The following is a 27,033-nucleotide window of genomic DNA, read 5'->3' on the forward strand; positions in this document are numbered from 1 at the left end:
TGTATAGCTTTCATTTCCTCCTTCATTTTGTAACTGAGCTCAATCAATTCTGTGAGCATCCTGCTTACCGGTGTTTTGAACTCTGCATCAGATAGGTTGTCTATTTTCATGTTGCTTAGCTTTTTCTAAAGCTGTGTCCTCTTCTTTCGTTTGGGACATATTTCTCTGTCTCAGTGCACCTGTTTTGTTGTAAGGGGCGGAGCCTTCAGTGCCAGCCAGGTTGGGGCAACCCTCTTTGTGGCATTTTGCGGGGAGGGGTCAGAGAGGCAACAATGCCACCCACTCACTTCAAGCCAGTACCACTTTCCAGCGAACTCTCCTGTGAGACTGGGAGTTTCTCCCTCCTTTTGCAATCCACCCTCAGGATATTACAGCTGCAGGTTTTGAGTCTTTGGTTCTCGTCAGCAGGCCACTCCTTGTGCACATAGTCTGGTGCCTTGCTGCCCAGGTCCTCTCCACTGAGCTGCTGTCTCTGCCCCTCTGCCCAGTCTGGATGAATGTTTCTTTCATTCCTTGGTTGTGAGAGTTCCCTGCAGTTCTGGTTGTTTATTGTTGTTAAATCGGTTGTTATCCTGCTTTTGGTTGTGTGAGGAAGCGAAGCATTTCTACCTATGCCTCCATCATGGGTCGCATGCCTCCTATTATTTTCCAGCCCTTCACTTTCAGTCTGTGTAGGTCTTTTGTTCTGAGGTGGGTCTCTTGTAGGCAGCATCTGTGCAGTTCATGATTTCTTACACATTCAGCAAACCCATGTCTTTTGATTGGAGCATTTCATCCATTTACATTTAAGGTTATCATTGATTGGGTCTTGTTCATTTTTTTCATCCTTTGTACTTGTGTTCCTCTCTTTGTAACTTTTTTTTAACCTTTTCTTAATGCAGACCCTTTAGCATCTCTTGCATTGCTGGTTTGGAGGAAGTGTGTTTTTTGATGTTCCCTTTGTCTGAGGAACTCCTTACTTGGCCTTCTATTAACTGAGAGCCTTGCTGGAGAGAGTAGCCTTGATTGCAAGCCTTTGCTCCTCATTACCTGGAATATTTCTTGCCATTCCCTTCTGGCTTGTAAAGAAGGTCAGCTACTAGCCTTATAGGTGCTCCTTTGTATGTTACTAGCTCTTTCTGTTTTGCTGCCTTTAACTTTCTCTCTTGGCTTTAGAATTTTGTGTTTTATATTCTGATGTGTCTTGCAGTGGGCATCTTTGGGTTCCTCTCAACTAGGACTCTCTGTGCTACCTGGACTTGTGTGATGTTTTCCCTCATCAGTTTAGGGAAGTTTCCCATCATTACTTTTTCAAACAGGTTTTCTATCTCTTCCTCCCCTTCTTCTCCTTCTGGTATCCCTATTTTATGGATATTATTGCATTTGCATATTGTCTGCAATTGCCTTAGCATCTCTTTTTCCTTTTGAGCCTTTTTTCCTTTTCTTGCTCTTTTGGGGTGTGTTGTCTACCTTGTCCTCCAGTTCGCTGATTCGACCCTCTGGTTCATCTACCCTGCTTCTGATTCCTTCTGCTGTGTTCTACAATTCAGAAATTGTAGTCTTCATTCCCTCCGGGCTCTTGTTAATAGTGTCTGTGTCCTTTTTTGTGGTGATGTGGTTCACAGTAAGTCCCTTGTAGTTTCCCTGTACTTTCTGGTAATTTGCACTGAGCTCAATGAGCTTCCTTATAACCATTGTTTTGAACTCAACATTGGAGAGTTATCTTGCCTCTCTTTCATTTAGCATTCTTTCTGAGATTCCTCCTTCCCTTTCAACTGGGGATTGTTTCTTCATCTTCCCATTTTTTGCAAGACTCTTCTTCTTTGGCTCTGCTTCTCAAATCGATGTGTTTTGACTTCCTGACTTTGTGGTGTGAACTTCTATGATAGGAGGACCATGAGGTTCAGTGGCTCATTCTCTTCGATCAGCTGCACTAGGTGCTCTTGGGATGCCCTTCGTGCCATCTCTGTTGGTTCTCTGGATTTTACTGGGTTTTGATTTGTGTTGGGCCATTCTTTGGTGGATCCTTCCATCCAGCTGGTTGACTGAGGATCACTCTGCCCACCAGTCTTGTGTGATGTTGTCCAGGTGCTGCCAGAAAAAAGCCACATAGCCCAGGAAACAAACCTTCACCCACAAATATATTGTCCCCTCCCCCACACACACTCAACAGGACTCTCAACAGGAAATGGGCCAGTATTTAAAAGCGTGCAAAGAGTTAAACTAAGATAAGAAAGGAGAACAAATATGAGACGATGCACGGAAAGAAAAAAAAATGAATTTCAGAGGGTAGAGGGAGGAGTGCCAGTAAGAGTTATGAGTCGGAGCCATGCCAAGAGAGAAAGTAAAATTTACATCGTGGGGGCCGGGGGAAGGAAATTGAGAGTGTGGAATGGAGCATGAGAAGGGAAGTGTATAGTATTAGCTTTAAACAGAATTTAAAATAAAATAAAAGGAAGTGAGAAAGAAAGAAAAAAGAAAGGTGGGGGGGAATAAATAAATGAAAAAATAAAAGAAGCCAAATTGGAGAGAGTGATACTCCATGGCACTGTCAACTACCATTGAGCTAAAATTAATACTGGGGGGATAGAATAAGAGTGAAAAAAGAAGGAAGGAAATGCTTAAGAGATGTCTAGAGGAAAGGGAGTTGATTTTGAGATGATAGAGGGAGAGGGAAATACTAACAGAGAGGCACAAAAATCAGGCTAAAACTGGAAAAATTAAATTTGAGGCTAAAATAAAAAAAAAAGAAAGAAAAAAGGAGCCAGAAGAAAAAAAGAGGCAGGATGAAAGGGAAAAGGCAGATGGGGGAGGAAAAAAGGAGAAAAGAACAGACAAAGGCAGGGCACAATTGCATTTGGAGGTAAAAAACAGAGTGGGAAAGGGGATTGGTAAAATTTGATTCTTGGAACACAAAATTAGTGAAGATCTAGGGGTCAAATTTTAAAAATGCAAGAACAACTACCCTATCCACAAACCATGTGCTAAAGGTGGAGAGAGAACGTGGGTATTTTAAGAGCAGGGAGAAAGGATGTGGGATGACCATTGACAAGAAAATTGGTTTCAGGAGCCTGGAACAGGGTGAAATAGTAAGAGTGCAAATGGAAACAAGCTGCAGTGAAAGAGAAAACAAAAGTAATGTGAGGAAAGAGGAAGGTAAAATGGGGTAAGAGATAGGAGGGGCAGAGTATGTGAATTAGAAATGCACTATAATATAAAATCTAGTGACTGGATATACACAACCTTGCTGGACAAGAAATGAATGTTAAAAAGCTGTGCGGGAAAGAAATTATCACAAGCCATGAAGAAGACCGCAGTAGCTTTCATCTCAATAGCATCTAGTATTTACCACTGTTTTTCCTTTCTGGATCCATCCCTGCTGATGTCAGATGATGACCCTGTCTGACCTTAGACACCCTGTTTGAGACTTTCAGGGATCTACTGTCTGTGGCTGTCTCCTTGAGTTGTTCATGTGGTCACTCTGCACTCAGCGGTCAAGCTTCAGCACCAGAGGGCCAGGGCATGGGCCCTCCTGGCATTGGGGGTTCAGTTTCCCCGCAGGCTGCTGCCACTCAGAGGGGAGTGGTCTGCCTGATTAGGATGGCTACTGCCCTATGGGGTATGACTCAGCACTGGGGTCCTGGAGTCTACTCTCTCAGTTCTCTCCCCAGAACTTCCATCCCAAGTCTCTCCTCAGGCATCTCTAGCTGACTCTGCCACACCCCTTTGCCGGAGGAGCACCAGGTAAGTGGCTGCACATGAAAATTTGTGTTTTGGCCCTTTAAATGGCTCCAGCCATCCATCTCTGTCACAGAACAACCCTGCCTCTTTTCACTGCTGGTACTTTTGGGGCTCAGGTGCTCTAAGCTGGGGATCCCAGCTTAGCATATAGACCCCACACTTCTCTGGGCGTGGGGCCCACCCAGCTGCTTACTTATTCTTCCGGTGCTGCCACCTGTGGACTCCCAAGCAGACCTCTTGTGTCTCCACTGCACTGCCTACCTTCCAGCCACCTCATGCTCAAGCTGGTTCTTCTGTCTGTCCTTCAGTATAAGGCTTCTCTCTTGCTGCTGTTCATTTGTTTGTTCCAGGTGATTTCTCCGCAATTTATTTGTAATTCCAGATTGGTCCTGGGAGGAGGTCAGCATGTCCTGTATTCACTCTTCTGCCATCTTGGGCTGTATTCCTCTATCTTTAAAAAAAAAACAAACAAACATGACTGTTCACACTATTACAGGTGTCCCCATTTTCCAACCCATTGCCCACCCCCTTCCCTCTGTCAGTACCACACTGCTCTCCGTGTCCCTGGGCCAGGCATATATGTTCTCTGGCTATTCCCTTCACCTTCTTTCACCCAGCCCCCTCCCCTCTGACAGCTCTCACGCTGTCAGTGGGGGCCCCGTGCTATTCCTCAGTTCATTTGGTTCTCTACATTCTACATGCATGTGAGAACAAACGCTATTTGTCGTCCACCCACTGGCCTCTTTCACTTGGCATGATGTTCTCCAGGTCCCCCATGCTGTCACCAAAGGTAAGAATTCTCTCCTGTCTAATGGATGAGTACTATTTCATTGTGCAGATGTACCACAGCTGTTCTTACCCACTTGTCTGCAGAGGGCACCGCACTGGTTCAAGCTCTTGGCTGTTGTAAACAAGCCAATGTATGCTTTCAGATAGGTGTTTCAGGGTTCTTTCCATACACTTCCAGAAGTGTGGTCACTGGGTCAAAAGGCAGTTCTGTTTTTGGCTGTTTCAGGAACATCCGCCACTCCTTTCCACAGGTACTGGCACCATCCTGCATTTCCACAACCAGGGTCCCTTCCCCTTTCTCCACAACTTCACCAGCACATGTCATTTGTTGATGGCAGCCATTCTGACATGCCCGGTGATATCTCGTGGTTTTAATTTGCATTCCTCTGATAACTAATGATGTTGAGCCTTTTTCATATGTCTGTTGGTCATCTGTGTGTCCTCTTCAGAGATGGCATCTGTTCAGGATTATTTGTCTTCCTGGTGTTGACTTGTATCAGTTCTTTATCCACTTTGGAGATGAAACTGTCATCCAGTGTATCACTGGATGTGTTCTCCCATTCAGTGGGCTCCCTATTCATTGCAATGATGCTTTCTTTAGCTGTGCAGAAACTCGTTACTTTGATGTAGTCCCATTTGTTTACTTTTTTCCCTTGTGCTAGGAGACACATTTACCTTAAGAAATAATTGCTATACACGATGTCTCATATTTTACTCTCTTTACTTCTAGGACTTTTATGATTTGGGGACTTATGTTTGAGACTATTATGCACTGTGAGTTTATTCTTGTGTATGATGCAAGTTGGTGGTGTACTTCTACTTTTTATTGCTTGCATCTGTGCTTTTCTCTCACCACCATTTCTTGAAAAGGGTTTTTTTAAAATTTTATGATATGCTTTTCCTCCTTTGTCAAATAAATTAACCATAAAGATGGGTGTATTTCGGGGATCTTTGTCATGTTCCCTAGATCTGCATGCCTGTCCTCACACCAGTGCCAGACTCTTGAATAGAGTGGCCTTAAAGTACAGTATGATTTCTGCAACTTTGTTTTTCTTTCTGAAGATTCCTGAAGCTAATCTCTCATTCTGTGTGTGTGTGTGTGTGTGTGTGTGTGTGTGTGTGTGTGTTTTGTTTTTGTTCCACATCGAATTTTGGAATATTTATTCTAGATGTGTGAAATATGTCATTGGTATTTTCATAGGCATGTCATTGACTCTACAGATTGCTTTGGTTAGTATGGACATTTTATTTTATTTTACTTTTAAAGATTTATGTATTTTTAGAGAGCAGGAGGGAGGGAGAAAGAGAGGGAGAGAAACATCAATGTGTGGCTGCCTCTCACACGCCCCCTACTGGGGACCTGGCCCGCAACCCAGGCATGTGCTCTAGACTAGAAATCAAACCAGTGAACCTTTGATTCTCAGGTCGGCACTCAGTCCACTGAGCCACGCCAGCCAGGGCAGTTTGGACGTTTTAATGATGTTGGTTCTTCCAGTCCACATATACACTTCCACTTATTTGTTTCTTATTTAATTTCTGTCTTCAATGTTCTGTAGTTTTCTGAGTACAGGTCTTTTACCTAGTAGGTTAAATTTATTTCTAGATAACTTGTTTGTTGATGTTCTGGTTGTTGCCAATTTAAATGGATCTTTTTTATTAGTTTCTCTTTCTGATAATTCGTTACTGGTGTATAAAATGTCACTGATATCTGAATGTTAATTTTGTAATCTGTTAACTTTGCCAAATTCACTCATTAGATCTCATAGTTTTTGTTGGGGTCTTTAGGGTTTTCTGTGTACAATATCATGTCATCTGGGAGTAATGACAGTTTTTCTTCCTCTTTTCCAATTTGGATGTCTTTTATTTTTTCTTATCTGATTGCCATCACAACGACTTCCAGTGTTCTGCTGAATAAGAGAGGTGAAAGCAGACATCCCTGCCTTGTTTCTCATCTTAGGGGCTTTTGCTGAGTTAATATGATACAGCCTCAGGGTTTGCCAATATGATATTGCCTCAGGGTTTGTCATATATGGCCTTTATTATGTTGAGGTAAGATTTTTCTATTTCTACTTTGCTGAGAGTTTTCTTCATGAACGGGTGCTGGAGTTCATCAAATGCTTTTTTTTTTTTTTGCTTCTACTGATATATATGCTGTGATTTTTATCCTCCTGATATGTCACATTTATTGATTTATGAATATTGTACCAGCCTTGCATCCCCAGGTAAATCTCACTCGATTGATCATGGTGTATGATCATTTAATGTACTGAGGGATATGGTTTGCTATTTTTGTTGTGAATCGTAGCATCTATATATTGATAAGGGGTAAAGGCTCATAGTTTTTTCTCGTGTGTTTATCTGCTTTTGGAAACAGGATAATGAGGGCCTTGTAAAAAGAGCTTGGAAGTCTTTGCTGAAGGGTAAGTTTCAATTCTTCTTTGAATGTTTGGTAAAATTCACCTGTGGAGAAGTTTGGCCCAGGATTTTTGTTTGCTGTGGGTATTTTTGATTATTGCCTCAATTCTCTTAGTTTTTATTCCTCTATTCAAGTTCTGTGATTCTTCTTGATTCACTTTTGGAACAGTGTATGTTTCTAGAAGTGTATCCATTTATCTCAGGTGGTCCAGTTTTCTGGCTTTTAGTTGTTCAGAATATTTGGTTACAGTTTTTGTGTTTATGTGATGTTGATTGTCACTTCTATTTCGTTTTTCATTTTATTTATTTGTGTCTTCTCTCTCTCTCTCTCTCTCTCTCTCTTAGTCTACTTAAAGGATCATCAAAATGTTTTATCTTCTCACAGAACCAGCTCTTGGTTTTATTGATCTTTTGTGTTGTGATTTTAGACTCTTGTTTTGTTCACTTCCATTCTTACCTTTATTATAGCCTTCCTTCTATTTATTCAGCACTTTGTTTGTTTTTCTTTTTATAATTCTTTTATGTGTAGGGTTAGATTGTTCATTTGGGATTTTTCTGTCTTCTTGATGTCTGTGAACTTCCCTCTCAGCACTGGTCTTGCTATGTCCAATAGGCTTCTTGTTGCTGTGTGTTCATTTTTATTCATTTCAGGGTATCATTTGGCCTCTTTCTTGATCTTACTGCTGAGCCCTTCATTGTTTAGTAACATCCTATTAACCCTCTATGCAGTTGAATTTTTTCCTTTTTTTTCTATTGTAGTTGATAGCCACTTTTATTCACTTGGATTGGGATCCAAGAAAATGCTTGATATGAGTTCAGTCTTCTGGACTTTGAAGACCTATTTTGTGTCCTAACATGTGGTCTATCATTGAGAGTGCTCCATGTGCACTTGAAAATAATATATATTCTGCTGCTTTGGGATGAAATGATTGGTAAATATCAATTAAATCCATTCTGTCTAGTGTGTTGTTTATCTTGTGGACTTTATGCCTGGAAGATCTATCCATTGATGCCAGTGGGGTGTGAAAATCCCTGACCGTGGCTGCATTGATGTCGATTTCTCCCTAAACTTTAAGGTTTTCTTTATAAATTTAGGTGCTCCTATATTGGGTTTATATATCTTTACAAGAGTTATGTCCTCTTGTTGGATCCATCCCTTTACTGCTGCTTTATGACCTTATATGTCTCTTATTATGGCCTTTGATAAATACTGCTACCCCAGCTTTTTATTTTATTTGCATAGAATATATTTTCTCCTCTCTTCAGTTTTAGCCTTTGTAATTTTTGTTCTGCTGAGGTGGGTCTCTTGGAGACAGCATACATATGGGCCATGTTTTCTTATGCGTTGAACTACCCTATGTCTTTTTATTGGAGCATTTAATGCATTTAAATTGGAGTTTATTATTGATACGTACTTATTTATATGTATCAATTCTTTATACTGTGTTTTTTCTCTATTTCTTCTTCTAAGTGCCTTCCCCTTAACATTTCTTGCAGTGCTGGTCGGTGGCAAGGAAGCTTTTTATTTTTCCTTCAATTTTAAATGATAGTCTTGCTGGCTAGGGGAGTCTTGGTTACAGGTCCTTACTTTTTATCACTTTGAATATTCCATGCCCAACCATTCTGGCCTGCAGTGTTCCTGCTGAGAAATCAGCTGATGGTCTTAATAGGACTCCCTTGTAAGTAACTAACTGTGTCTCTCTTGCTGCCTTTAAAATTCTCTTTGTCTTTAATTATTACTGTTTTATTTACGATGTGCCTCCTTGTGGGTCTGTTTGGGTTCATCTTGACTGTGGCTATGTGTGCTTCCTGAACCTGTGTGACTTCTTCCTTCACCAGGTTAGGGACGTTTCCTGCCATTATTTCTTTAACAGGTTTTCTATTCCTTGCTCACTGTCTTGTCCTTCTGTGGACAAGTTCTGTGGTGAAGAGGTTGTTACAGTTGATGTTATCCCAGAGGTCCCTTAGCATTTCCTCACTTCTCTTACTTCTCTTCTTTTGTTCATGTTCTGCCTGAGTGCTGTCATCTCATCCTCTAATTAGCCCATTCAGCCATCTGCTCCGTGTAACCTGCTGTTGATTCCTTCTAGTGTATTCTTCATTACAGATATTGTGTCCTTTTCTGACTGGATTTTTAAAATAGTTTCTATGTGCTTTTTAATGTTTACTATCTCTTTTTTTTTTTTCGTGGCCAAGATCATCCATCTGCCACTTAGGATGTCGAGCATCCTGTAACCATTGTTTGCAACTCTGCAGCTGGTGTTTTGGTTACTTTGATTTCATTTCATTTTTTCCCTGGGGATTCCCGTTTGTTTGTTTGTTTGTTTGTTTGTTTGTTTGTGTAAGTTTTCTTTGCTCCCCACTTTGTCTCTGTATATTAGGTATATCTGCCTTGACTCCCAGAATTTTGGTGTTGGCTTTATTATGAAGGTGTCTTGTTGGACTCAGTAGCACAGTCTTCTAGATCACCTGAGCTAGGGACTCCAGGAATGTTTCTTATGGGTTGTGTGCACCGCCCTGTTGTAGTTGAGTCTTGAATGCTCTTGGCCCTTTCTTGGGTGCAGGTAATCCTCAGGCTGGGTGGCTGCAAGGGTATGTACCAGAATCACCATGTATGAGTCACTGTGCAGAGAAACGCTGTCCCGGAAGGCACTGTTGTTTCCCAGCAGGGACTGGTGCCAGCAGGAATCCCCCTTTGGATGTGCCACTTGTGTGGCTTCTTGAGTCGAGCTTTGGTGTTGGGTGAAGCCCACCACTGGTTGTTTTGGTTCTGGGTCTACTTTTCTGGGGTTCAGTTGCAGGGCAATGTGACACGTGTGTTAGTGGCTTTCAGCTTCCTGTCTGTAGCTGCGATGCTGTTCACTGTTAGTGTCTGTGTCTAGTGGGCCTGTGTGTGCGCGTGAGGAGCCAATCTGAGTAAAAGAATCAACTTCTTCCCACTTAGAGGTTTAGGGCAGATCTGTAAAAGGACTAAAGCTCCCTGAGGTCTATGTCCACTGCTGTACTACTCCACCTGCCTCCCAAGGTTGCCTGGTCTTTTTCCACAGTCTTCTTGGGGCGGTGGGGGGGAAGGACTCTAGGGTGGGCCCAGGCTGGCCACAGTCCACTGCTCATGGCACGGTTCATGAGCTTGGTAGTGCAGGGCAACTAATGTCAGAAACAGGGCTTGTCAGTCCCTTAGTTTGTGACCACAGAGCCAGGCACTCAATGAGGGGAAAGTGGTCCCTGCTTCAATGTCAAACCACATATTCTTTGCCAGGGTCTCCAACTCTAGTCTCCCCTGGATGACCTTGCTGCAGGTTCAGGTTTGGTTCAGCCTTCTACCATTGTGCAGGAGCAAGCTCAGCTGCCCTGGACTCAGGGATAATAGATCAAAAGAGTCTCCCATTGGGGGTGATGCTGACCCAGCTCACAGGACGGGGCTAAGTTCTTCATCCTGGTGCCTCACTGTAGATTTTGAGGGTCTGCTCTGAGCCTCTCTTCCTTTCCCCCATGGAACTGAGACCAGTGGACATATCCACGACTTGGAGGGCTGATCCAAACAGCCTCCCCTAGGGTTCTTGCCTACAAGCCTGTAGGAGTGATGCAGGTACCTTTCCATGGATAGCATGGGCTGGACTCACATGGGGTATTGGAACCCCATGAGTTGCCCCGAGGCTGCTTCTATATCAAGAGGGGAGTTAATCCCTAGAAGTTTGTGGTCTGAGTTTCCCAGGTGAAGTGAGTCCCACTGATTTTCACCTCCGGATGCTATGCCAATTTCTTGTTCCCATCTCTGTTGCCCTGGGTTGGTGATATCTGTGTGGGGTTCAGAGCCCATGCTTCTGACCCCAGAGGGGAGGGAGTTTCACAGCCTTGATATTCCTCAGCCTTCTCAGCTGCACACTTGGGTTGGGGCTGGGGCTATGTCAGCCTTTCCTACCCATCTCCCATCTCCACCTTTCCTACCAGTCTCTATGTGTCTTTGACTGCATTTCTTGATTATAAAATTTCAGTGCAGCTAGCCCTCACTTGATTGTTCATGTCTATTGCTCCAAAATGTAGTTGTAAATTCGAGCATGGGGCATGGGGGCACACCTATGACCTGCTCTGCACCACCTCAGAATGTTGATTCATGTGAAGTCTATTTAAAAGATTCATATTTGTTTTTTTTATTTAATTTAAATTTATTGTTGTTCAAGTACAGTTGTGTGCCTTTTGTCCCCCATCACTCCCCCACCCCCACTTCATCATCCCCAACTTTCTGCCCCCCCTGATTTCACCACCCCCCTGGTTTTGGTTTTGTCCCTGTGTCCTTTATACTTGTTCCTGGAAACCCTTCTCTCCCCTTTTCTCTCCATTGTCCCCTCCCACCTCCCCTCTGGTTATTGTCAGATTGTTGTTCATTGCACTGTCTCTGGTTCTATTTTAATTGCTTGTGTTCTTTTGTTGTTGTTGTTGTTGTTGTTGTTGACTAGGTTCCACTTAAAGGTGAGATCATATGGTATTTGATCATATGTCTTTCACTGCCTGGCTTATGTCACAGCATAATGCTCTCTAGTTCCATCCATGCTGTCACAAAGAGTGGGAGCTCCATTTTTCTTTCTGCTGCGTTGAATTCCATTGTGTAAATGTACCATAGTTTTTAGATCCATTCATTTACTGATGGGCACTTAGGTTGCTTCCAGATTGGTTTTTAATAAAAATAGAGTAGATTGATACTGATCTTCTCTGTACACTTAATCACTTGCATATTTTCTTTTCACAACTGAAGTACAAAAGATTCCATGACTGTGATTTTTTCACTTGTAACTCAAAGGTTCACAGTGTACTTTGTAAATGTAAAGTGTGCTTGTTATTTTAGCTGGAGGAGAGCTGGAATGTTCAGAAGCAAATGAAGATTCTGCAGAAGAAGCAAGCTCAGATCGTGAAAGAGAAAGTTCACTTGCAGAGTGAACATAGCAAGGCTGTTTTGGCAAGAAGCAAACTAGAATCTCTTTGCAGAGAACTTCAGCGTTACAACAAGACATTAAAGGTTATTGGTTCATTGCTCTGCTTCCAGGAGGTGTACCTAGGCTGATTTTATTCTCAACTGACTATCCATTTGAAGTAAATCCTTGCTTCTGTTGATGTAGTGGGATATATACACATGTATCTCTATCTATATTATACCTACCTACATCTCTCTCTATATATATTCATATATATCCATATTTATTGCTCGTGGTTGATCTCTCGCGTGCTTGCTCTGGTACATGAGGTTCCTGAGTAGAGAACTTTTGGGGGTCCTCAAAAATAAACTGCCTTGCTTTTCTATTTCGCTGGTTTTAGTGCTGTGTGGTGAAGTCATTGTAAATCAAAGACTCACTTTTGGCACCCAGCTTTTGGTTAGGGGTTCAAGGGAGGGCCTTTGAATGTATCTCATTTGATTACAGGAAATCTCCTCTCCTGCTCAGGAAATGTTATGTCCATAGTCCTCCAGTTTAGGAACCTCAAGGTTCTCAGATGCCCTGCTAATCATTAGTGTAGTTGATTACCATAGCCTTCTTGAGTAAGGAATTAAATGCCTAGGTGAAACAAAGAAATTAGGTGAAACAAAGTAGCAATAGACTTGAGTCAGAATTAATTTGAAAAGGAGAGGCATGGCTGCTAATAGGCTAATTTGCATAACTGTTCTCAGACCTCTTTCAGCTATTCAGGTGCTAAATAATTTTAACTTATACCTCGGCTAATTGTAAAGGAAGAGGCAGCAGGCATTGGAATTTGTGTCAGTGAGGAAAGAGGGATAAAGAGCATGGAGGATACAAAGAATCCCTATGGTGGTAGCACATGTGCTTCTATCAATGGGTAAGAGATACAGTTGGAGGATGATTTCAATTAAGCAAGAGCTCAGACTACCCTGCCACAGGAAACTCCCATAAACCTAGAGTATGAGACCGTTTCTGAGATGAATATTCAACTGGTGTATGGGGTTTGTTTTTTCTTGCTTTAGAAATTTTGGATTTTGATACAATACAAATAGACAGTTGATTCCTTTCCCTCCCCTCCTTACACACACATAAGTCAACATTTTGACTGGATTGGTAATGGCTTAGGTAACGTTCTGTTCGATGCTTATATCTTAGGAAGAAATGAAAGTAAGCTTTTTAAAATGAGTATTTAATTTGCCCTATGCCCTTTGAAGAGGTGTGTCATTAAAAAGTAAGCCGTTACGTGTGAAATAGCTCTTAGGCCTTGTGTAACAAGGATGATGGCCTGCCTAAACCCTGAGGAGGACATCTGGGAAAGTAATGTGAAAAAAGCTGATTGTGTAGAGAAGCTCCTACTTGTACTTTACTTCAGTGAATAGACAGGTCATCAGAAAACACTTACTTTGTATCAGGGCAACTTGTATCTCTGACAGTTTAATTAGGATGATCTGCCTGCTTCTAAAAGTAAGAGCTTTCTGGTCATACATCAGGAGAAGAAATTGTAGCTCACAAGCAGCATTTTCAGCATGATTATTGAACCCACATAGCAGCAGCATCCTTTATATGAGCATTTCACCTGTAGGTTTAATGCAATTAACAGAAATTATTTTGGGTAATAAGGAAGAAAATATGGAGCAGGCACGAGAAGAAGAAGAAAGTCGTGAAAAAGCAACTTCACATTTCCAGTTAACTTTAAATGAAATCCAAGCACAGCTGGAACAGCATGACATACAAAATGCCAAGCTGCACCAGGAAAACACTGAACTGGGAGAGAGGCTGAAGAAGCTCATTGAACAGTACACACTGAGGGAGGAGGTAAAAATATTTTGTTTATTTAGACAGCATCTTGTTATCACCAAAATGTTTTACCATTCATTGCTAATTTAAAACTTTTGTCACAGGACGGTATTTTAGAACTTTTGTATGTGTATAATTGGGCATTTATTAGGAAAGAATTGGCACTAGGTGAACCCAAGGACTAATTCTGGGCCACAGCCCAGGTGTCAGTGGCTTTGGATATCTGAGATGGTTTCTAGGAGGTATGTTAGGTACCACTTGTGTGCCATGTGGTACTAGAAGGTTGTGATTTTACCATAGACACTGTTTTTCCCATATGCAACCTAACAATGAATATCAGGCCTCCAAATAACCTATCTCAGACCTCCATGACAATCTGTTCCATGTGTAAGTAGCATTGCATTCTACCATAGCATTGTATTATTTGGGAGAAAAAAATGGACCTCCTGTTAATTCATTACCCACTCCTCTTAGTTCTCTCTCTCTCTCTCTCTCTGTCTTTCTCTCTCTCTCTCTCTCACACACACACACACACACACACACACACACACACACACACACACAGTGAGGTTAAAAAGTGTTACAGGAATGATCTGTGCTTGCAGAACCTGATTATTGTGTTTTATTTTACAAGCTACTCTGACAGTTAGAGAGGGTCTAGATTGGAAGCAAATAGGTGACTAAAGTGCTCATTTTAGTTTTCTCACTTTTAGAGGTCAAATATGTAGGGTAAGAGGCTTTGGCTTTTTAAAAGGATGCCTCTCCTGCCATTATTACGCTTTTAAGGTAGCAACATGTTGTTTCTGTTATTTACGTGCATTGAGCTCCTTACATAAAGAGGTTAAAATTAATAATTAAAAAAGATTGTGACCACTTAACATGGGTTAAAATGGCCAATTTTGTGTATTTTACTACCAGCAAAACTGCACCAGTTGCAATTCAAATTCTATATTGTCTTAATTTATACTTTTACGTACTCTTTGAAAACATATTTAAGATTTGTCAGCATTTCCCAACTATGTAGCTTCAAAAGTTATCCACTTTTGGCCCTGGCAGGTGTGGACTGAGCACCAGCCTACGAAGCAGAATTTGCGGCTCCATTCCCAATCAGGGCACAGGCTTGGGTTGCAGGTCTGGTGCCCAGTTAGGGGCATTCGAGAGGCAACCACACATTGATGTTTCTCTCCCTCTTGTTCTCTCTCCCTTCCCCTCTGTCTAAACATAAATAAATAAGGTGTTAAAAGAAAAAAGTTATCCACTTTTGTGTCGAGCAGCTGTTGTTTTGTCTGTTTTAAACAAGTCTGAGACATCACTCAACACTATTTGAATGTGTAACCTGAAATGACAAGACTGTTTTTGCCATTGTTACCGTGGAAGCAGAACCACGGTAACATTGTTACAGCTAATAATTTAATAATAACCGCTTAATCAAATGCCTTGCCATTGTTTAAATTTCTCTGCCCCATCCACCCCTTTAAGATCATTGGAATCAGTTTCAAACAAGTTTTGTGCATTTTGTTAGCTATTATGTCAAGTGTTTGTAATGCAAAGGCTTATAGACTGATTTTCCTACTAGTAGATTTATGAAGTTCTCGTTTTGTTAAATGAAATCTTAAACTTTTAACTGTTTCTAAGAATGACAGTCTACTTCTCTATTAACATAGGAAATTTGTAAGGTGTATTTTCATGTTGTATCACTTGTATGTCTTGTGCATTTTAGGAGTTACAGAATTTTCTGTGTTTTTTGGTCAAGATATAAGTTAATAATCTGCCCTGGCTGGTGTAGGTCAGTGGACTGAGTGCTGGCCTGTGCACCAAAAGGTCAGCAGTTTGATTCCCAGTCAGGGCACATGCCTCGGGTTCAAGCCATGTCCCTAGCAGGGGGCATTTAATATTCCAGTCAACTATTTTCGATCAAAGGCACATCTACTGCAGTTCTCAAAAGCTAATTAGGTTACCTGTTATGTATCAGCATTTCTTCCTATCGCATGGGATATTGTAACTGAAAAAAGTTAGTATTTCTCCATCTGAGAAGGATGTTCTGATGAGTTCGTTGTACACGACTAGCACTTAGCAATTTAGTTGGGAAATAATAATGACATCTCCTCTTACCAGGTATGTATGTAATCTGTGCTAGGGCTCCAAGCACCTTAAATATTTTAACCATTGCATTGATTTTTACCAAAGCTCTGTAAGGTTGATGTATTTATCAACCTTTATAGATTCACTAAGGAACAGTTTCATTAGGGGGCAGAGTTTTGTCCAAGGCCGTAATCACTGAATGAGCATCTGACCCTAGACTATTTCATTTCTACCATTACACCATGCTGCTACCCACACAGAGAAATTTGGGGAACATTAATTACGAAGGGGGGGTGGGGAATGCTCAGGAATGTATGTATAGGATGAACGAGTTTAATATTAATAGTTTGATCGTCATCTTTTTCTTGATAGTTTGGGCCTAACTTTTAGTGTGGAGCAGAAATGGGAAATTTAAAGCTGTTGATGGGGACAGACCGCCTCCAACAACATTGGGTGCAGATAGTAGAGTGGAGGGATGATTCCTGCAGGTGCAGGATGGTTGTGAAATGTTGTACATAGATGTTTCTGCAATCATAGGGACACAAAGATTTGGTGTTATTCGCTGTGACCTTTTTTAGCAGAAAGAACACAGGAGCAAGTAATTGTAACTCATATTATTTCTCTTCACCAATAAGTATTATTTTTTTATTAAATGATGAAAGAAATTTTATCTTTCCTGTAGCATATTGATAAAGTGTTCAAACACAAGGAGCTGCAACAACACCTTGTGGATGTCAAGCTTCAGCAAATAACACAGCTCATAAGAGAAGCTGATGAAAAACACCAAAGAGAAAGAGAATTTGTAAGTTCAATCTCTTAAAGAACATTATTGCCACACTGTAACCAAAGCCTTTTAAAACATTCAAACTAATTATTTTACATACACCTGAGTCATGCAGTCTGCTTTTTCACTGACTGGAATGAAAAACTTAGAATACATTCAGCCTTTTATTTCTGATAACATTTTCATATAAAAACACAGAGTGGAATTTTTAGACCAAATTAGTAGAAAGACCCTATGTATGTTTTATTGTGTGTGTGTGTTTGTGCATGTGTGTGTGTATGTGTGTATTATTCCCTTGATTTTTAGGGAATGATCATTCAGTTGAAAATTGTGGCAGTCATTTGGCAAGTTGGGCCTTGAGAGCCAGAGGCAATTTTATTTCACACCAACTTTATCCATTGTAAATGTAGTGAGACCCCACATTTAACATATGCAAATTAAACTATATATGCTTATCTTAAGTGAAGTGCTAAATGGCTATAGTAGTGTGGACTGGTCCACTTAGCGTGTCATTCAAGACCCTGACACTTTACCAGTCCAGGCCCTGAGGTAAGCATGGTGTGACATACTCAGTGCCTAAGTGTGAACAACTCATACTAAATGCAGGTCTGTGGTTTAGAGAGATGCATTTTCACAGCATGAGCCTTTAGTGTAAGCCAACAGTAGCATCTAGTGCACACCTGAAGAAGCAATTGCCATATCCATTGTGGAGTATAAAGTGTGTGTGTGTGTGTGTGTGTGTGTGTGTGTGTGTGTACATAAACATGCATATATACATGTATTACATTTGTGTACTTTGTGATTTGTTTAGGGATCTTTTAAGGCTTAATTGCACTATGTGTAACATTTTGCTCGAGTAATTTAATGACTGAATTTCGTACCTGTTACCATGCAGCTTCACTGTATAATTTTGTTTAAAACCCATGTACATAGCATGGGGCAAAACTAGGTTAACACTTGTGAGGACATGGAACAACATACAAGATTTTATCCTTGTATTTTTATCTACTGTTGTATTCCTTTTCATGCAAACATGTATAAACTGACTTTGCCCCACCCTTTGTTGACTAGAGCCTTCTTCCCCCCATGTTTGAAAAAATAGTGAGAAATTTGATGTCTGTTTCCTTCCTTCCTTCCTTCCTTCCTTCCTTCCTTCCTTCCTTCCTTCCTTCCTTCTTCCTCCTTTCCTTCCTTCCTTCTTTCCTGTCTTTCACTCTTTCTCTCTTTCACTCTTTCTCTCTTTTTTGGCCCTGTAGTTATTCTATCTCACCTTGCCTCTCATGGAGCAGATGGCCTTCTGAGCCTTTCAGATAATGTCAGTATTCCTAGTCCTGTTTTTTGCTTCTATTTGGTCTAATTATTTTCACCTAAAACACCTCAATTCAACCCTGAGTTTCATGTACCTCATTAGGCCTTCAGGAGTCTCTTCTCCTTAAGCTGCTCAAAGATTATTCCTACATTCCTGGGTGTTAAAGGTGGTACAGAGCAAACATAGGGATAATTGAAAAATGATGTAATAGAGTGTTTTACCCACTGGCCTGTGATTCTTTCCAAAATAATGACAGTAAATACTAATGTTGACTATCTGTTCATTTGACATTTTAGACATGTGTAATTACTATTAGTGTTTTGCCAGAATGTTTCTGTTTTCTAGTTGTTAAAAGAAGCAACAGAATCAAGGTACAAATATGAAGAAATGAAACACCAGGAAGTACAATTAAAGCAGCAGGTAACTTGACAACACAGGAATAGGGCAATTTATGAATATTGTTGCTCCCAGGATGAGCCAGGTAGAACAGAAGGGTAGATAGATTTCTTGCCCTCTTGGAATTTTTCTGTTCACTTAGGGTGACTAACTTATTGGAGTCCATTGGAGTAGGACTTTTCTCGATATTAGCCTTGTAAATCCCATGCCCCAAGAAACCCCCCAGTGCCGGGATAATCAGGTTAACTGCTCAGTCTACTTTCATTGTGGCCTTCCTATGTTAGATACTGTTCTAGTATCTTTCTGATTTTGTTCTTTAAGGAAAGTAAAGCAGGCAGAAAAATACACATTTTGTTCTACATGTAGTTTAAAAAACTACATGCTCACACAGGTCCTCTACTAGCTAATGTTGTATGTGTGAGTACTTTTTAAAAGAATTGGGGTTTTTCCTGTTTGTTAATGAGTCCTCTTCTGTCCCATTGTAGTCTGTCTTTTGTGAAATAAAGGAAGCAGATGTACAAACACAAAGTAAAAATAGAGGAAATTGTGTGTTTTTCATCTGTGAAACATTACTGATATCTCCCTGGTTTGTTCAGAAAGAAGCAATTAGGTATTTATATGTACACTTTATTCCCTTTTGGTTAATTAGATTGTATTCTATTAAAAAAGCACTTCCTGTTTAAAATTCACTATATTATTTAAGTGTAGGGACTCCGTTAATTAGTTCTAAAGTACACTAATACTTTAAGACTGGTGTACAAATTCATGAGCATTTGCAAATTCATTTGCATGCTATTTGTCTCTGCGAATATCTTACAATGTAGTGATACTCTATAAAGCTACTAATGTAACTTACTGTGGAAACTGAATAGTAGTCAAATAGAAGAAGTTTTCTGAACTTTCCATCATAAGTTGTGATCTTGTTACTATGCTTCTAGAAAGTTTAAACCCTTTACTTAATTAGCTTTATACACTGAGTTGTTCATAAACATGGAAAAGAGGATCAGTGTGGAGAAGGTGTAAAAAGTCTGTGTATGGGTTTGAAAGGTGTTCTCTAATATGGGAGGGAATGATTGATTCTTATTCCAGTAGTAAGTCACTGGAGATCCTTTTTAGCAAGCTCACGAGGCCACCTCTGTTTCTGTTGTGCTGTTGTCAGTCTCCGACCTGTCACTCCAAGTTTTATGTAATCGTTAGTTTGCTTTGCTTGCTGTTACCTCTTCCTTTCCGCGCTCTCTAAGTATGGCTGTCCTTCCCAAGAGCCATTCTCATTCTTCGTCCTTACCGTGTCAGTTTCCAGCCTATGTTGACAGTCTCGTCATCTTGGTGTGTCTGAAGCCACTGTTGGTGACCCTGCTACATAAGCCCAGGAGTCATGGCAGTTGCCACTGACTGACTACCCAGTGTGGGCCAGCACTGACCTCGCAGATGGGGCTGTCTACCTAGATGCCCCATCTTCAGTAAAAACAGGCCGTGCCCAAACTGTCTTAACTTGCAATCTCCCTCAGGCCCTCAAGCACCAGAACTCCCTCACTGTGCCTGAGCACCGCTGTTGTTCCCCACTTCAGGCCAGCTGCCTCAGGGGTATGGTCAGTGTGTGCCCCTCAACAGGCTGCTCACAAATTCTCTGCATTCTTCTTAGTTTGCCCCTAAATTTCCATTCCTTCTTACCCTCGCCGTCACCTTTCTGCAGGCGTGTTTTGGCTCTCTTCCAGTTTCCTTACCTAGCTTCTCACTGGTAACATTGCTTTCAGTCAGCTTTTCCCTCCCAGGTACAGCAGAGCTTGCTTCTCAGTGCTCCCCATATGGCCCATCCCACCTGATAACTGGTGGGCTTGTTCTGTCATCACCTCCTACCTCCTCCCCACCCTGTTCATGAGTTGCTGGATATTCCTCATGCAGCACCAATTAAAAGCCAAACTTGAAGGGCTGTTTCTTGGATGCTGATTCCCTTGCACCCTCTTCCACTTTCCTTTGGCAAACCACTTGGCAACACTCACCCTTAGTTGTGGGCTCCCATTCATCAGTTTCAGTTACCACAGACCAGACACATTAAGCAAACAACTCTAGAACTAAGAAATAATATAAATCTTAAATTGCATGCCAGTCTGAATTGCATAATGAAATCTTGCACCAGATGCTCTTCCCTGCCTGGGACGTGACTCCTCGCTTTGCTCTGTGTCTCCACACTATAATGCTACCTGTTTATCTAATTGATACTCGTTTACCAGGGGGAGAAAGAGATGGACTACATTTGTATAACTTTTGTTACAGTGCATTCTTATAACTGTTTTATTATTGTTTTTAGTCTCTTGCTGTGTCTAGTTTATAAATTAAGCTTTATCTTACATATCATGTATAGGAGAAAAATATAGTAATACGTATTTCCAGTACTCCCTGCGGTTTCAAGGCCTCCCCTTGGGGTCCTGGAGCCTGTCCCTCATGAAATGCAGTGCCTCTCTGGGCCTGTGGTTTCTCATCCTCACTGTGATATTATTATATTTGGTTATCTCTAAAGCATTCTATCCTGATCCTAGCAAAATAAGTTAGACAAACCTAAATGTTTTGCCTAAAATTTAGGCATAGTTCAGGGTCACCCACATGCTTTCTGTTCTGGCAGCTACTGAGGCCTCCACCCCAACAAAAATGATGACTCCATTCTACACTCAGTTAGCATTATTTTTCCAGCCAGCATAAAAATTCTGTAACAGTAGGGGTTAAAAAACTTGGTGTTTCTACCTTTCTTAGCTTTTCTTTGTCTCAGCTGTACTCCCACTAACTCCCACTAAATTCTTTCTTCTCCAGCCAAACCATTCCTTGGTTTCTGTTTTTACCTCCCTTCCATGTTCAGGAAAGAAATATCCTTCACATTAAGCTGAGAACTACTCAGATAGTACACTTAAAAGAATGACTCTTTTGCAAGAACAGTTTTTCAAATGTAAGGAGAGGACTGGTGCATAAAACATTATTGTTATATGAAATGTAGAGCTATACCACTGTACATTATAACGCTTTTTATTGTAATTGATGGAACAGAGCTAGTGAATATTTCTACAGTTTAAGGATTTGCACAGATCATTTGCAACAGAATGCTATAGATTTTCAGTGTGCTTCAGTGGTTTATAAGAACTTCAGCCATCCTGTGGCTGTTCCAATATTTAGTATGTGTTTGTTCTTACTTTCATCACATATAACAACTCACTAATGTTTAGCCATGTTATGTTCTTTCTAAAGCCTTTGGGACTTTCAAATCACTTATCTGGGACTCAGAATACTTGTTACTTTCTTTTGTAGCTTTCTCTTTATATGGATAAGTTTGAAGAATTCCAGACTACGATGGCAAAAAGCAATGACCTCTTTATAAACTTCAGGCAGGAAATGGAAAAGGTATTTTACATATCTGTAGTGGGATATTGCTTCTAAAGTTGTGTGTGATTGCCTTAAGCATAATTCCTGTTTGGATGAGCTTACAGTGATCTGATATGATCTTAACTTTATTTTTTTCTAATCCTCCATTGCCATATTCAGGCATTGTGTCCAGAAATTACCCCAAGTTGATAATAGTCTCCATACTCTCAAAAATCTGTCATTATTAAATAAGAATTCTCCTTCTCCTAATAAGGTTGTTAGAAGTAGCTATTTTTTAAAACTCACTTCAGATAATCTCTCCTTGTTTTTTTTCAAAAACGTTGTGTAAATTAACTTTTAGAGATGCAGACCAAGGAAAGTAATATATTTTGGTTCAAATAGGTTATTTCTGAGGATATCAGCTAATGTCTAAAACATAATTTTTTAAAGAATTTATTTATTTACTTTCAGAGAGAGGGGAAGGGAAGGAGAAAAAGAGAGATAAAAAACATCAGTGTGTGTTTGCCTGTCAAGCGTCCCTTACTGGGGACCTGGCCCACAACCCAGGCATGTGCCTTGATTGGGTATTAAACCAGACCCTTGGTTCTCAGGCCCAAACTCAATCCAGTGAGCCACACCAGCCAGGGCAATACTTTTTAAAATTTGACCTTACTACACACAGGGACATCGTTATAAAATTTAAAAATTAGTATTAAAATTTGTCATAGAGACCTGGCTGGCGTGGCTCAGTAGATTGAGTGCTGGCCTGTGACGCAAAGTGTCACACGTTTGATTTCCCGGTCTTGGGCACATGCCTGGATTGTGGGCCAGGTCTGCAGTAGGGGCCACCTGAGAGACAACCACACATTGATGTTTCTCTTCCTCTCTTTCTCCTTCCCTTCCTTCTCTCTAAAAATAAATAAGTAAAATCTTTAAAAGAACATAAAATAAAATTCGGCATAGACATCACTTTTGGGTCATTCCAGTTCAGAATATGGGGTAAAGGTCAAGTTTAGTGAGTACTGTTACCTGCCTCTGTCCTGAAATAAATAGGGAGCAGCACCTTCGTGTGGAACATGGACTCTGGAACTAATATCTGTTCTGTGTGACTTCCTTGGGGCAAGCTATTTACTTTGGCATTTGCCCGTTAAAATTGGGTTTTAAGAAAGGGTGGTCAGTGCAGGGTAAGTAACAGTGGGGTCTGACATTTTATAAATAGTCAGTAGCTATTAGTCATCATTATTACCAAATCTTGAATGGTAGTCGAAAGGCGGTTTTCAGTAGTCAGATTTATCTTGTTAACAAGTACCCTTGCGTTATGTATTGTCGACCACTGACAAGTTGTTCAACCTCACTGGCCTTTCATTGTTAAAAACGAGAATAATGAAAGTGTCTGCAGTATTTCAAACAGACCTTGTCCATGTTAAGTGCTCCAGTTAGCATCTTCAGGTGGTTTTACACCTACTAACATGGAGAGTTCAGTGAGTCTGAGAAAATTAGTTTTGCCCTCCCGTTTTTGCAGCTGAGGCTCCAGTTGAAGCGTATGTGTTAGCTGGACTGTAGCACATGCATGCTTTTGATTCAGAGCGGTTTAAGAGCGGGGATGGCCATTTCACTATTGTGGAGAATCCTCTGGCCTGGAACACTGTGCGTGCGTGTGTGTGTGTGCGTGTGTGTGTGCGCGCGCGCGCTTGCGCTGCTGGCTATACAGATACGTCAGCACGCCTGAGCTCGGGTCTTCTACATGCTTTTCCCATGGCCTCTGTCGCACTGTGCCTTGTGGTGCAGTTTTGTGGTTAATAGCACATGACATAGGGCATTGGCTCTGTCTTATCCTTGTTTTCTCTAACACTGCCTGGCTTAATTAGTGTGCCTACTTGAAGCAGCGCTTATGTGCAGCTCAACAGTGAAGGAATATTGTAACCATAGGCGTGTGATAGGCATAGCTGATTCTTATTTGGAATTTCTGAAAAAGGGGATATTGTAGCAATTGAATTAACAACATTCCCCTTATGTTTAGACCCATTTTATCTTTGGTAAAATCTCAAGTAAAATTCGTGTGATTTGTGGGGCTGATGAAACCTAAGGATTTAATAATTTTAATACCGTCTTCCTTGGTCACCTAACTTCTCCTGCCCTAGTTCTGCTACTGTTGTGGTTTTAGATTCTTAATCTCTTTGTGGCCTGAGAATCTCTGTTGTTCCAAGAATCTGATAAATTAGTTTAATGTGTTGTATCACATCTTGAGTTTTGAGAAAACTCAAAAACGTGTACTTTCCTTCCCCCCATACAACCTAGGAAGCAGGAGGTCTTGTATCTTCCTACATGAGTTGGGACGAATTGTATTCTGACCTTAACTCAGAGATTTAAGAGTATCTAAAGTTAGCATGTTGCATCTTTCTCTAATATTGAGAAGATTTAAAAAATTAAAGATTTTGTTTGTTTATCTTTAGAGGGGAAGGGAAGGAGAGAGGGATAGAAATATCAATGTATGGTTGCCTCTCCTGGGTCCCATGCTGGGAACTGGCCTGCAGCCCAGGCATGTGCCCTGACTGGGAATCGAACTGTGACCCTTTGGTTCACAGGCCTGTGCTCAATCCACTGAGCTATGCCAGCCAGGGCAGATAAAAAAAATTTTTTTGTAGAGACATTCATGTTATCAGCTGGTGAGACAAGTGCAGTGATGAGAGAGGAAAAAGGAACATTATAACATGTCTCTGTTGGAGGTCAGGAAATTCCACTTAGGATTTAAATTTGCATTGTGTTGATTCACAGATGACAAAGAAAATTAAGAAACTGGAAAAAGAAATGGTAATATGGCGTACCAAGTGGGAAAGTAATAATAAAGTACTTCTGCAAATGGCTGAAGAGGTGAGAAGGTTTTACGTTAACGGTGAATGCTCATATATTCCAGTTTTAAGGCAGGCTGGGTATTTGCTAAAGTAACTTCAGGTGTGATTATTAAAGTTTGATTAGTTTTCTGCAGTGAGTTAGGTTGTGTTCAGTGTGATATGGAAACTTCTTTGCCCAACTAATTTTGTTAAACATAGCGCTAAAGTATGTAGATTTTGCTTTCTGCTATAGTAAATGAGTGTATGCCAACTAAAGGTTTGTGACGCCTGGTATGCTGCTTCCCTCACAGTTATCGATTCATTAAATCTAGGGTGTGGCCCAATAATTTGCATTTCTAACAAGTAGTTGTGTAAAGCATAATTATGTTGCTGGCTCAAAAGCCACAACTTTAGAGTCTCTCCTCTTCGATACAGACAACTTTTTTTCAAATTTCCTGTGGGGAGAACACCAACTTGTGACTCGATTGCTTCTTTGCCCTGACTTATTCTTTCCAAAAGACAACAAACTATGTTTTTGTCAGACTTATAAATAAAGCTGAAATGTATCCCAAGTACAATTAGCACATTTCACACGTCCATAAACTTGATAGGGCTAGTTTATGACAGAAAATAAAACACGAAGGCTCTAAAATGGTGGAATAGAAGGAAAATTGTTCATGTTTCTGGCATCTTAAGTTAAGATGCTGGATTTTCTTACTACTTGACACAGTCATGAAGTACATTTGGGTTACCTAATGTTTGTACTCCTTCAGAATAGTTATACATATCAGTATTCAGTAAGGTCCAAAAGATGAAAATAAGTAGTTTCCAGGGTTGCTGGGATTACTTAATTTTGTAAATGGTAATCGAATTTGTATTTACATATGCAGAGGTTGCTAACGTTCTCTCTTTTTTCCCCCCCAGAAAACTATTCGTGATAAACAGTACAAATCTTCTCAAATGAAGCTGGAACGGTTAGAGAAGCTGTTGAGAGCTCTTCAAGTGGAAAAAAATGATCTCAGTCAGAAAGTGGAAGCCTTGAAAGAGCAGGGCCCTGTGAAAGCAGCAGATGTAGATGTAGCAACAACTGGGATAGAGCCCTGTACTACTGTTGATTCTCAGAAAGACTTGAAGCCTTCCTCCACAGGACCTCCAGGAATCTGCTTGCAGGATGAGGAAATGAAAACCAAATGCAGTTCCAAAGACCCTTTCCACACGATCTCTTCTGGGCATTGATTCAGTTGATGTAGTGACGAGTGCTTCATGTATTGAGATGCACTTTGTATATAAGTTTTCCATAGCTTTTAGAATAGGTTTTCTGATGAAAGGTTTCTACTTCTGCATTTCCTTAGAACTATTGAACTGTGTGGTACACACAAGTGCCTAGCAGTCTTGCGTTGTTTGATGTATACATTTCTACAGCTGTATTTCCTATCTGCCTTCTTTTCCCCTTCATCAAAATATGTCTACTCATTGCCTTATGGTTTTAGTGTTATCACTTAGTGTGCTTATTGCCTTATCTCTGGGTCTTGCACCTAATTACAGTTAAACTTAGATTTGTTCCAACAGTGGCTCCCTATGTGAAAAGCAAAACTAATTCAAACTATCTAGTCCACTAACAAAAGAACAAGCCATATAAAAAATGATTAGTTTAGTTTATTGGATCATTTTAATGCCATCTAAAATTAAGATGAGTATGGGGTATGAAACAAGAATAGTATGTTGGATTCGTATGGGCTTTTTTAATAATATTTTTTAACACTCGACAAATTGATGTGACTGCCAAATCCCAAAGTAGGGGCAGGTTGTGTATATGAAGATGCCATTTATGGAGAAACTGGGGCTTGCAGGCAAGTCAGTGGACAAATAGGCTCAATATTCACATGTCCCAAAACGTCTTACTGCTTTAGTTTGTGTTAGATAGATGTCTAAGGAAAAATAATTGGTAACGAGTATCTGCATTTAGAATGGTCAAATTTTCAAACATGATGGTTTCATTCCTTACTTATTTCAATGCCTAAAAGCTACATTTTTTTCTTTCAAAGATTTTATTTATTTATCTTTAGAGGGGAGGGGAAGGAGAGAAGAGAAGGAGAGAAATATCAATGTACGGTTGCCTATCGCGAGTCCCCTACCGGGAACTGGCCTGCAACCTAGGCATGTGCCCTGACAGGGAATCGAACTGTGATCATGTGGTTCGCAGGCCCATGCTCAATCCACTGAGTTATACCAGCCAGGGCAAAAAAAGCTACGTTTTTTTTATTTTGGTGTTCCTCTCACACTTACAATCTAAAATTGGTTAAAGATGCAAAATTATCTACCAGGGAAAAGAGCCAAGAATCTAAGTAAAGTATAAACTTCCTCGATAATCAACAGTCCAGACAGAATAGGAAATGTACATGAAATCTGACTAAATAATTATGCCAACATTAGCAGAATCAAAACATCTCACCCCCACCCCCACAACAAGCTGTTATGAGTACCTCCCTTAGCTATCAAATGAAATTTGGGGCCCAACTCCGCAGAGAAATGAGGATATGTGTCAGAGTTATAATTCGACTTGGAATTGATCCTAGTGATCAGATTGTGCAGGACCCAGCTGCTGCTAAGCTT

At 40.6% G+C, this 27,033-nt stretch overlaps 1 protein-coding gene across 1 annotated transcript in view; it reads left to right on the forward strand.

Moving 5' to 3' along the window:
* LOC118995190 (gamma-taxilin-like) overlaps window positions 1-26,359 on the forward strand; it is a gene marked incomplete at its 5' end in the record, with an annotated part of 77,354 nt that extends 50,995 nt beyond the window's left edge. The window contains 7 exons of the mRNA XM_037058130.1: window positions 11,768-11,938; window positions 13,494-13,688; window positions 16,435-16,554; window positions 18,191-18,265; window positions 21,536-21,628; window positions 24,365-24,460; window positions 25,345-26,359. Of these exons, the coding sequence (XP_036914025.1) occupies window positions 11,768-11,938; window positions 13,494-13,688; window positions 16,435-16,554; window positions 18,191-18,265; window positions 21,536-21,628; window positions 24,365-24,460; window positions 25,345-25,656 (1,062 nt within the window). The remainder of the gene's footprint in view (window positions 1-11,767; window positions 11,939-13,493; window positions 13,689-16,434; window positions 16,555-18,190; window positions 18,266-21,535; window positions 21,629-24,364; window positions 24,461-25,344) is intronic.
* Window positions 26,360-27,033: the final 674 nt, after the last annotated feature.

This window comes from Sturnira hondurensis, unplaced genomic scaffold (assembly GCF_014824575.4).
Source record: "Sturnira hondurensis isolate 20B ecotype Veracruz unplaced genomic scaffold, ASM1482457v3 Scaffold0009932, whole genome shotgun sequence".
Classification (NCBI taxonomy): Eukaryota; Metazoa; Chordata; class Mammalia; order Chiroptera; family Phyllostomidae; genus Sturnira; species Sturnira hondurensis.